General features: G+C 31.8%; 1 protein-coding gene across 1 annotated transcript in view; it reads right to left on the bottom strand.

The window, feature by feature from the left end:
- The window catches only part of ATF7IP (activating transcription factor 7 interacting protein), a 97,794-nt gene that overhangs the window by 49,628 nt on the left and 34,800 nt on the right, over positions 1 to 13,366 (bottom strand). Inside the window, 3 exon segments of the mRNA XM_079140035.1 lie at positions 5,023 to 5,160; positions 6,709 to 6,854; positions 8,077 to 8,163. Of these exon segments, the coding sequence (XP_078996161.1) occupies positions 5,023 to 5,160; positions 6,709 to 6,854; positions 8,077 to 8,163 (371 nt within the window).

Below are 13,366 nucleotides of genomic sequence, written 5' to 3'. Positions count from 1 at the left end.
AAAAAATCAAAATATGGACATTGATTACTGTCTTCTGACAACATAAAAGGGAAATTAAAAGGCAGACTTTAGTTATTACACAGAAAACTGAATGATGCCTTTCTATTATTATAATTCAAAATATCTGGCAATGTGTCTAGGACGAGGGTATCTATTTTGGCAAGTATTCTATGAAACTTTAAAAATGTAATTTGTAAATTTATCAAATAGTCTATTATTATGTCCTTTATGTCCCTCTCACTTTTTTTTTTTTTTTTGGTGGGGGGAGTGGGGGTGTGGTCTCAATATGTTGCCCAAACTGGTCTCAATCTCCTGGGTGGGTTTTAGTGATCCTCCTGCTTCAGCCTTCTGAGTAGCTGGGACTACAGGCATGTGCCATTGCACCCAGCATATTACAGACTTTGGTCATTACTTTCATTTCATTTGTTCTTGGATTCTTCCTTAGGTATACATATACATTTTTTATGTAATAGTACAATGGTAGTTGTTTAAATACAGGGCACATCAAATGCTCGGAGTCAAACGGTAATTTCCTTGCATATTTTACCAAGCAACCTTTTAAGAAACAGCTGTCTAAAAGAGTTAACCCTCCATTCAGTTTGGTCTAATAATAAAACACTAGTACTTTTCAAAAAGCTAGTGAACAGACATGGTATCTACCATTCAAAATTGTCCCCTGAGGTCACCTAAGGTTTCCTTCATTGATGAGGGGAGGGGGACAAGACTGAAAGGAAACAGTAAGATAGCTATTTTAAGTTAAAACTACCTAAAATGATATTTTCTAAGCCATAATCAATGAAATATTGTATTTCGGGGTGTGTTAACAGCTTTTCCATTTCCCTAAGAAATTGGGTTGAAATTTTGAATTTGTATAGTGATTTGAATTCCTATTTTACCAAGTTATTTCTTTTTCCTTTCTCACTGCATTGCCCAAAAACTCAAAGAAAGCTCTAAATAATAGCATATTTTATCAATCCTTTTCTCATTCTCAATATAAGTGAAAATGTTTCCAATGATCAACTATTAATATGTGTTAATGACTTTGTGTAAAAGGGCTGGGGGAGAAAGGGGGAAGAAGATAACGTGTAGGGGTGGAAGAGAAGGTTAAGAGCTCTTGAATACAGGAGGAAATACAAAGAACTACACATATGCCCAAAGTAGGAGGCAGAGTTCAGAGGAGGTCGGAAAGGATTCTGAGTGTTCACCTTTGTCTGGCCTTTAGATTGAAAATAAATAGGTAGTAAAATTTCAGGCAGGTTCAAAAAGGCAAGTTATTAGTGGTTCCACTAAGCACTGGAGGAGTACCAAAACACAGAGCCAATGTGCAGAGTGGGAGATTTTTTTTCTTCTCTTTTTTTGGCTCCAGGCATTTCAGGTAACTGTCAATAACACCAGCTGACTCCTAAGATAATGAAATACAGACTTCAGTGGCCACATACAACTAATACATATTTTCCAAGAAGCTGGAAATCTAGTTTCAAAAAGCCAATAAACAAACAATAACCCACAATAAGAAACAAAACGAAAGCTGGGAAGGAGGAAAAAATTTTATTTCCAGAGTTGCTATACTGTAATATTGTGTGTGTGTGTGTGTACAGTGGTATATATGTACATATATCCATATAATTGGATATCATTTAGTTATAAAAAGGGATAAAGTACTAATACATACTACAACAATTTGGAAAACACTGTATGTAGTATACATTATGACATACGCTACAACAATTTGGAAAAAATGCTGAGTGAAAGAGGCCAGACATAAAGGTCACATACTATATGAATCTATTTATACAAAATATGCAAAATAGATGTATCAATAGAGACAGAAAGGAAATTAGTGGTTTCCACAGGCTAAGGGGCAGGGGGAAATGAAAAGTACCTGTTTAAAGGACACAAGGTTTTGTTTTAAGCTAACAAAATGATTTGGACCTAGATAGGGATGATGATGTGAATACACTATATCCCAATTATTATACATATTTAAATAGGTATTTTTATTATTTAAATTTTAATTCTACAAAAAAGCTTAATATTAGAAAAACAGAAAGAGATGATAACTAAATTTAGCTTGTTAAGATTTAATAAAATATCATGGTGAAGGCAAATCATTAAGGGTTTTTTTTATTTTTTTGGTATTAGGGATTGAACCCAGGGGTGCTTTACCACTGAGCTACATCCCCAGCATTTTAAAATTTCTTTTCTTTTTTTTAATTTTAAGACAGGGTCTCGCTAAGTTGTTTAGGGCCTCACTAAGTTGCTGAAGCTGTTCTTGAACTTGCAATCCTCCCGCCTCAGCCTCCAGAGTTGCTGGGATTACAGGAGTTTGCCACCTCGACCTGCAGAAACTATGAGGTTGAAAACTTGATATAAAAATTCTACGAACACGAATCATCCTTTTGTTTTTGTTTTTTAAATTAAACATTCTATTGAACAGTAAAGCAATAGGTGGGTATTAAGAATATTAGATCAAAAACTATATATTGAGATTAAAAATCAAATGAACACTAAGATTGAGTGTACACAACTGAGGAAAATGATGATGCCAAAAAAATGAAGAAAGAAGTATTTTAGAAAGATTAGTAAAATGTTTTGGAAGGACCAGCAAAAACTTAAAAACTGTTACAGAATCAAGAAATTCAATAATCATGGCCTAACAGAACATAACAGTTAACCAAAGGAAAAGCCAAATAAAGCCTCTAGTTTCACTTGCTTTTAGTTAACTTTAAAAATTGTTAATTTCAGTGGTCACTCAGCAATACATTATTTGTCTCCTGCTGGCTTGGCTATAGGTGACACCTCTGAAGCTACCAATAGGTTAAAACTGTTGCTTTCTGCTATCTCTCCTGTTCTCTAGCAAAAGATGCTTTTTGTATCTTAATGTTTAACTACAAGGTTAGCTGTTCCTGGAAAAGGTACTAAAAAGACATGAGTCATAAAATTTAACTAATCAGTAACTTTACTCTAGATTTACAGAACCCAGAACATCTAATGGTCTTCGGATAACATCAAAATATGGGCCAATAAACTGTTCATTTTGTTCTTTAATTAAAAGTAGAAAAATATTTAGTTTGGAAGAAAATAATGTTTGTTCTCCTGCCCCAAATTATAGTGACTAGCCTGGAAGATAAAGGTCTATTACTATCGCAAAAATGTTCTGGCAAAAAAAGAAAACAAACAAACAAAACAAAACAAAAACACCCTTGAGTGATAGAGATAGTGATTGAGTCTGCATGCATGACTCCACACATAATTCTTCTGCCTGTTATCCTTTGGCTCCTTCTTTCTCTTCCTATAAAAGTCCTTTGTGGCCCTAAGTTCCCGATAGACTATGATGATGATAGCCCTTCCACCTTCCCAGGGCTAGCCCTTGAACAAAACTGATTTCTTTCCAACTAACTCTCATCTCCCTGAGTGTTGGCTTTTGAATGGTGAGTAGCTACACCTAAATATAGTAACAAGGAATCAAGAGACAGATCTTTTAGGAATAAAACAACTGTAACTTGGCAATTCAATGTATATGTAAAATGACTTAGAGGAGTCAGCTTCCAAGAACTGAAGGACTGCCAATAATGGAAGATATTCCTTCAAAATTTTTCTAAGAATTAAAAAGCTATCATAAGAGTAACAATGAGAAGGGGGATTCATTTGTGGAGAAAATGGTTTGGTGTTGGAAAGATGACGAGTCTGAGACTACAAACTGAAGTACAAATAAACATTAAATGTTAAGAAATTTGGTACACACACTTTAAATGAAGAATAAAGGAGCTAAAAACTCTGGTTTTAAAAACACAAAATAATTGCAACCATGGGACTTCTGAGAAACAAAGAATTACTTTAAATCTTTACACATTTTCAGTTTTAATTAAAAATTCTCAACAAGTAAAATGGAATTTAATAATTAGATTACACTACTGCTATAGAAAAACCTGTTAAAGGTAAAAACCAGGACTACTGTTCTAAATGATCCATTACAAAATTATCACAAAGACTTTATTACAAACAACAACAAAAAAACCAGTATGAAACCAAGAAAATAACTTTTAGCCTAGAAGCTGTAACAGATCTAAATTTTATTCATATGTAGCTACAATTTGATTTTTAAATGTGAAAAAGAGATTTAACTTTCAGGGATCACTTCTCCCTCATTCATAAGTGTACACATCAAAATGCTTTAGATTATGCTCACATTTAACATAGGATAATAAGAACCATATTTTTACTTATGACAGAATGAATATACTGATCAAAATTTCCAATTTCTTAGCTTTGAAATGATACAAATTACCACACAATTTCACTATGTACTCATTTCAGTTACCAAAAGCTGCAAGTAGTAATTATTAGATATAGATTAGTAAACTAATCCTTTAAAACATAAGATCCATTAAGAATATAGAAAGAATCATCTACAAATAATTAGTATATATTATGGCATGCTAGATGCCAGCCTTTCCTCAATGACAAAATCTAAAAAGTTAAAAAAATAAAAAAATCGAGTTAGATAAGTTTTGAGTCTCTGTTATGAATTAAACTAGGTTTAACTACAGGAAGTTCCTATATTGAAGTCTGAGCCTTCAGAAATTCAGGGTCACTGCAGAGAAAATTAGTTCAGTTAGAAAAGTCTAACTGAAGTGGGGTGGGCCCCTAATCTAATAAAACTGGTGTCTTTAAAAAAGGAAATTTGGACAAACATACAGAGACACAAAGGTTAAGCCAGAGACTGAGATAACGCCAATACAAAACAAGGACATCAAAGACCGTTAGCAAGCCAACAGAAGCCAGAGGAGAGGACTTTTATCCTCTAGAATATAAGGTAACAGGTTACATGTGAGGTAATATATTACTGTTGATAAAGCCACCTCATTTATGGTACGGTTTTTACCGAAGCCCTGGCAAAGTAATACAAACTACTCTTACTTCTTACATTTAGAATTTAAATGAATATACAGTCAACTTCAAATATATATTTCAGAAGACAAATTATAAAAATGATGAAACAATTCAAGTCAGTGTACAAACCTGTAGTTCAGTAAGAACTGTTTTATGCCTTTTGTTACATTCAATCTTTTCTACTCGTGTCTTAAGTTCTGCCAAAGTCTTATCAAATACAGCACACTGTAATGCACACAATTTTTCTTCCAGCAACCATTGTATAACCTAAAGAAATACATATTCCTTTGTTACACAAAGGCAATTCAACAAGCCCAAAACAATAAAAATAAGTACTAACAATAATGTATTGGCTAACATAGAATAAAATATGATTAATTTTATGAATAAAATCCATAAACCAATACTATCCAATAAAATTCTCTACTTCCATATATATATGAAGTATCTACCTAACTGGGTGGCATATACTAAAAATAGAAAATTTCTAGAGGGTAAAATCTTGAAAATGAAAGTTGAGCATTTTATTTTCATACCTCCTTATCATATTCAAACCACTTAGTGAAAACTAGTTAAAGACCAGTTGAAACATGTATAGTCTGGGGCTAGGAAAGCAGCTCAATAGTAGAGCACTTGACAGACATGCACAAAACCCTGGGTTTAATCCTTAGTACCTCTTAAAAAAAAAAAAAAAAAAAGAAAAAAGAAAAAAATTCTAGTCTGTTACTGATTGATATTTTTGTGATATATATATACTAGGAACAGCACTTCAATATCATATTCTATAAAACACTGCTAAATGCTATTCAAAGTCCCCACATTATCTCATTACAGACCCACAACAAAAGGAACTGTGATACATCATGAGCCATATCTGAATTAGCAATATTCTAGAGAAGTAAACTCTCAGTGCACATCTAAGTTTTTAAACTTCTTTCATGCATTTATCTTTATAATTCTAATAGCTTTAATAAGAAAAGACTAAGTATTATTATTATATATATATAGTAATAATATATATATATAGTATATATATATATATATATATATGCTAAAGAAAAAGAAACTGGGGGAAAAGATACCACTATCACTTATCTATCACTTTTCTTTCATTGCCTCTTTTTGAAAAGGGTAGATATTTGTACTGTGTCTTAAAAAAGAACTGTGATTTATAATACCACCACTAAATATATAAGACCTAGAAAAAAATAGTGTTTTTCATATGAATTTCATATGCCTCTCTACAAAACACACTGTGATAAAGGTTTAAGAACATTTTGAAAAATACATAAACTCTAAATATTTCTATCTCGGGCATAAGAGATATAGGGGGAGGTTTCCCAAATCTTTATATATTCCCTTTGAATAGGCCTGCTAAAGCTCTCTCTTGATCGTTTTTAATATTAATCCTAACATACATGACAAAGATTTTAGAAAGTATAGATGTACAACCACCAAACAAGTTTATTAAGGTTAAAATATTAAAACTCTGTTTCCTTTCACTGTAAAATAAAATTCAATATGGAAAGAAAAGAGAAATCTCAAACACTATTCGGTTTTGTTACAAAAGCAAATAAAGAAATGTAATCATATCTACCTTTCATTTTTGATAATCATTACCATCTCTTAAAAAAATCATGTAATCAGTCAGAATTTTAAAATGAAATTATCAAGGAAAACAAACTTCATAACTACTTTCTTCAAGTTCTCTCTACAATAAATTGGATGTATCAGTAACACACACAATACTATAATATAAACGATTTAGAATAAAGACAGTGCTTTTTATTCAATAAGGCTTATTAATTACAATACCTTCTGAAGCTTCTGGTTAATGTCTCCTTTGGCTGTAATCTTTACTTGAAATTCTGCTTCATATTCTTCTTCAATATATCGACGACGTTTGGACTGTACATTGTCCATGTCCTCTGATTTAGAACGTTTTCTTCTAGAACATTCATCTGAGAACAAAAACCACAATAAGTGAACTGTTTTTATTACAGAACTTAAAGCCTATTCCATTTGCAGCAAAATACTCTTTTTATCACAATGGCATTCTCAATCAATTATTTTATGAATTGTTTTGAGATCAGAAAAGAAGGTATGCAACTCTTAGCTTTAAACTTGAAATGAGCTTCACTGTGCTAAATAAGAACTTAAACATAAATACTATAAACATAACATTCTTTCCTTGAAATTTTTATATTAAGATGGAAACCTGCCTAACAATTATGTCATGCAGAAGGCAGAAGTCATTTCACATTCATTCCTTTTGCTATATTTCATAGTGTAAATCCTCTGAAAAAATACAGTATTCATTCTCATCTCAAAATTCGATCAACTATACACAGTTTGAATTACTTAATTCTTCCTCCTCAGTAAATGTAAGAAAAAAATCTTAATTGATGGCCTTAGGAAATAACATTGTAATTAGTTATTCTTAACATACCCTAATGGATTTCAAATAAATAAAAACAAAATTAATGTCATTATAAAAGCACATTTGTAAAGAACAGATATTAAAGATCTTCACACAGAATTCCTACTTCAAATACAGTTAACATTCATGATTTCATAAACAAATTCTACTTTATTTTTCAATGTATAAAAAAATGAAAACACTAAAATCCCACAAATGCTCTTACATGACTATACCAATGCCTCTCCATTTTTAAAATACATTTCTGTTCTACAACTTTTCTTATAATAACTTGCCTAGAGTCATATGTGGAGAGCAGCATGACAGGGAGAATTACAGAACCCAGGTTTCCTGACATTTAGTCCAATAATCTTTCTAGAAACCTAACAGTCCCATCATTTCCCTTCCCATGAAAGCTCAAGAAAATGTAGACTTAATCATATACTAATATCATTCCAGATAAAATTCTTATGGTCTCAATCTAAAACAATTTATCTCAAGACACAAAGATAACTACTTAAGTTGTTAGCTTAACTCTTTTTTGTGGAACAACTGAAAATATAAATACTACATTCAAGTATGAAATAATACATTCAAAGATCCTTCAGTTGGTCATCACCAAAATAAGTCCAGTATATCTTACTTAAATTACAAAAATTTATAACCATTTCATGGACCAAAAGATAATATTCCATGTCTTTTAAAACCAGAATCAATGAATTATTATTTTTCAAAGTAGTTCAAGTTTATTTGTACATGCATACTTTTCTCAGAAGGTCTTTCATCTTCTTCATCTATCACTTGTTCTTCTTCCTCAGGTTTGCTGTCCTTTTCATTCCTTTCTACTTCTGCTGGAACAAAAGTAGAAAAGGAAATCTTGTTTCTATTGGAATTCATAACAGTTCATTAATTTACATTTTTTGATTAGTGAAATTTTGGGAAGAAAATAGTAACACATACTGATAGAAATAAATGACCAAGTCCACATTCAACTATTCTGCAACACAAAATAAACTCTACATGAAAAAAACAATAGAATAAATTTAAAAACAAATAACCCTACTCAGTATTTTCCATCACCAATAAGATTAATAAAATTTGAAAACTGTACTATTAAGGCTGGGGATATAGCCCAGTTGTAGTGTGCTTGCCTCCAATGCACAAGGCCCTGGGTTCAATCCCCAGCACCACCAAAATAAAAAAAGAAAAAAGAAAGAAAGAAAGAAATGGTACTATTATATTTGATAGCAATGCCAGCAAGTAAGCTTGGTGCTTGACATGCATGTATTACTCATAGCTTCAATAAAATCCTATACCATAAACAGTATTTTTGCCATCATACAGATGAGGAAAGTAATATTCAGGAAGATTAAGTTATTTTTACAAGAGGTATATAAACTATGACAAATAGTGCTACCAAAAACACTGCTAATAATATATCTATAAAATTATATTGTGTTAACAACAAATAAAATAAAACCCAAGAGGTACCAGAAACAACCTTTGGTCAATCAACCTACGTCTCCTCAACTAACTTAAGTTAAATGGGAAATAAAGGAGATATAACAAATCATTATTTTGGACTTCTTTTCCCCTGACATTACTGCAAATTGCTCTTTGGTGGCTTCAATAAAACATGTCATGCTTTATCATATTCTACAACTAATATTAAATAAGCAATCACAATGTACACAGCATTATAAAAAATGACAAGACTTTTTTTCTTCAAGAATCAGAGTTTTAATCGCAACAAGGTTAATGGTAGAAGTCATTGTTAAAACATTTAAAAAGATCTTTTAGGTGAAAGTAAGCAGAGATGAGGATCATTAATGAACTTATTTAGGCTCAAAATATTTTTTTCCACACTAAAACAGGGTCTCACTAAAGGTATTACTGTATATAAATACCACTAAAACTATTTTTTGAACTTTAATGAGCATTAGGAATTTGACTTTCTCTTTACTATCTTTTATTCATTATACGTTTTAGAATCTCTCCATTTCAGTGAAATGAAAATTTGTTTTTGCATTCTTGTAGATGGATTTCAAACCCATACAATACATTTCTCTATTTTTCCAAATCTTTCTGATTTTTAATTCTAAGGGCTGATAACTCCTCCTAGGCTTTCTAGTCCCTAGAATTTTCAGAGACACAAAGTAACTGGGTTGAGATAAAAAGTTTAATTTCATAGTTTTCATTTGGCAATTCTTCACATCACCAAAGACACAAAATTAGCGATGGCTCCAACCAATTAGGATAACTAGAATCCAGAGAATCCAGAACACAGAAGTAAACTGCCATGGTTTGGTCTGCCTCTTATGTATATCAGCTCTCTCTCCTCTTACACATTTCAGTCTTACCTTGAGATTTTTTCACTTTACTCAAGAATCTCCTCCTATCACCCAATTCCCATTTTCCAGATACACCCAGAAGATATTACTAGATTCACAAAACACTTAAAACATTCATTGAAATTTTAGAATAGATTAATAGGACTTAAAATTTATGCTGGAATTATTTATATCATAGAACTGAGGTTAAGAAAAATGGTATTAACAGATATTTGGTTTTGGGGTTTTTTTTTGTTGTTGTTGTTTTTGTATTTTGATTGATCGGTTTTTTTTTGGCAGTAATGGGGATTGAACCCAGGGACAGTCTACCACTGAGCACACCCCCAGTCCTTTCTTTCAAGATGGTCTCACTAAATTGCAGAGGATGGCCTTGATCTTCCCTAAGATGTTGGGATCATAGTCATGTGCAACCATGCCAGGTCAACAGATTTTTAAAAACAAGGGTAAGGCTCATATTTACTTTAAATGTTTTGTCCACAAGGTCTCTAGAGAATTGAGAGTGGCCTACTTTCAACCTTAATAATCAAAGGCCCTTTTAAAACAGATAATTTTATATATAATTTCAATAGTTTCCTAGGACTTCTGAAACTCATTCAAATACAGTACTTTTAGTTAAGAATGTCTGTTTAGAATTAGTCCTATGGACAAGTTTCTGTTATAATTCTTCTGGACTTCTTCAATAAAGCCTCATGAGTATACAAGTTCCCTGTTTCATGTTCTATGAGCACAGCTCTAATACTTTCAACCACACTATACAGTAAGCTCACTAAGTGGGGACCAGGTCTTATGATAATCAGTAGCAGTAAAAACTATGACAAAGAGCTAAGATAAACTGTCTAATACCTATCTGATAACTATTATCTTTAATTAAAGATTTCAGTAAGTTAAGGTGAAAAAAATATATTAGGAATTAAGGTACAGAATTTACATTAGGGGATTTAGTTTCCCATTGTCATCATTTCAAAGAAATAATGGATAAAACTGTTCCCTCAGATCAAGAGTTAGCAAATTACTTTTGTAAATGGCCAAAAAATATTTTCAGTTTTGGGGTCATATGGACTCTACAACTACTTACTTTTTAATCTTTGTAACAGGAATCAGCAATAAACAATATGCAATACATAAACATCTCTGGCTATGTTCCAGTAAAACTTAAAAAACAGATGGGACCCACAGGCTACAGCATGCCAATCTATTGCCTTAAGACTACTGGGTCCATGAGAATATTTAAGACAAAACAAAAGGAAATAAACGGATAATTTATAAATAAATACAAAAGACCAATATATGTAATAATGCAATGAGATAATATATCTTCTTCAATTTTATAAAACTTTTATTTAATCAACACAAAGTTGCAAATTCTAACTTCTAAGTGAATTTTTGTGTTCCCTTTTAAATAATGCTGGGTTTGGGGGGAAGGAAGTGGAGAATTGCTAATCTTCCTATTTCTCCAAAAGAAATAAAAGAACCAAAAACAGAAAGGAAAGTGAACACAGTAGCTGAAAAGCTAAGGAAAGTCTGAAGATTAAAGGGCCATTATTAAGAGGTCATCCAAGAATGAAAAGGAAAGAAAAAGAAAAGATGTCCCTGGCGTTAACCATATAAGCATCAATGTCACTTCCCTGAGAATTAGGAAGGGGTTTTTTAGCAAGAGAGAAATCAAAATTCAATTAAGTTGAAGAATTAATAGAATAAATAGTGCTACCTTATAAATAGGACTTGAAGAATAACTTTGAAAGAGAAGAAAGTTTAAATAGTAGCTGGAGAATAATGTATACATTATGGAGAATACATGGAAAGTAAGTCTAAAATAAATGGCACCTCTCTGAGTGTAGCTGAACTTTTCCAGAGAAATCCTTATTTTGCTAGTCATCTTAAACAGACTATGATTTTAATGATTTAATAACAGTAAGTACTATGCAATAATTCAATAATGTCTCCATAACTATTAAGGCACATCTGAATACGTTATTAGTTTTCTATTTTTGTGAAATTAAAATATCTTTTCTATTTAGTTCTAATACCTTTCACTATTATTTGATGCTGATCATCATAACTGCTGCATTTACAAAAACTTGCTAAACAAGTGCCTAAAATGACAGGTTTATGTTGTTTTTCTGTTAGTACACCATGTAAATGTCAGTACTAGAAAGGGAACTGAAGACAGACTTTGGTACTTCAGTTTATCATTCTGTGTTCTGATGATATTAAAATGAATAAAAGTATCACCTCAGCCGGTGCATATCAACATGACATGTAAGAGATTCTGCTGCCATATAAAGAGAAAAAGACTACAGTTTAAGAACTAATTGAAAAACTACTTAAACTCACAATAAATAGAATTTCCTTCGGGGGGGGAGACACAAAATTAAAGTTTGGTTACTAGATAAGAAATGAAATCTGTCATTAAATACATCCAACTAAAAGCATAGAATCAAATTAAACTCTAAAGGCAAATAACAAAAAAAATCAAAAAATTAAATAAAGGCAAATTTAAAAAAATAAACCCAACAATGAATTTTCAAAGTATGTTACATGAATGGCTTAGTATCTAACTCTTTGAATTCAACAGTACTATATGGATGGTCTCTAACATCAAGATTTTGACATAGACAAAATGTATGAATTCATTAAATTAAAAGCTATAATTGGCTAACTTTTTTCTTTACAATGACTACTATTATGCTTTCTGAAAGACTTATCCCAGTGCTGTATTTTGTATTAATACCTACTGAATTAGTGACTTCACCACACTGTTTTCTATTAGCTTTCCAAAATACAAATTGTATCATATCATCCTCCTTTGCTTGAAATTCTTCAAGAGTCCTCCCTATTGCCATCAAAATGCTTTTAGCATTGTAACTAGGGTCCTCCATAATAAGTTTCTCTGGCATTATCAATTATTCATTTACTCTACAAATACTTATTGAACACTTATGGTGTACCAGGCAACATTTTTGGCCTGATGGTGGCTCTGAGCAGGAGTGATAGCAATTATGGGCTGGATTTCGGACCCACTCCAAAGGCAGTACCAACAGAATTTCCTAATGGATTGGGTATGATATATGATAGGGAAAAAAATGGTTCCAAATGTTCTGGCCTGAGTAGGAAAGATGGTACTGCCATTACAAGGATCAAAACCTATGATATACAGATATCAAAAGGCAAGGCTTCCTTGAACTAATCTGTGCACTCATAAAGTCAGAAAACCAATTTAATATTATCATTGTATTTATAGTCTTGTGTTTAATGGTCTGTGATTTAATTCTTATCCGCATCCTGGGGGCATCTTCAAAGCCCTAGAACCAAGGAGCGCCTACCTAACCTCTATATATATGTTCTTCAGAAATGAAGTCATTTACCTCCAAACACTAGTATGATATATTAGAGAAAAGTTTTCCTCTTTGTCTATCAGTACCACCTCCTTGTTTTCACTTTAAACAAACTGTTGTATCATTCCCTGGTCAAAAAATACATATATTTAAAATTAAGATTTTATTGGAAAGAGTAATTGAAAATGTGAAGGAAATTAACTAGTAGGTTGTTAAGATTGCAATTTGTTCACTACATGATAGCAAAAAACAGTTGCTAGGACTTTGATCAATATGTACTGACTTATATTGTTATCGAAGTGTTATAGTGGTCCATTTCATCTCTGTTCCTAGACTAGAAGTCACTAGTGGACTGGGTTATATTTTCC

This window comes from Sciurus vulgaris (genome assembly GCF_902686455.1).
Source record: "Sciurus vulgaris genome assembly, chromosome: 5".
Taxonomy (NCBI): domain Eukaryota; kingdom Metazoa; phylum Chordata; class Mammalia; order Rodentia; family Sciuridae; genus Sciurus; species Sciurus vulgaris.
Note: the sequence above shows the minus strand (reverse complement) of the source record. Positions and strands in the feature narration are given on the sequence as shown.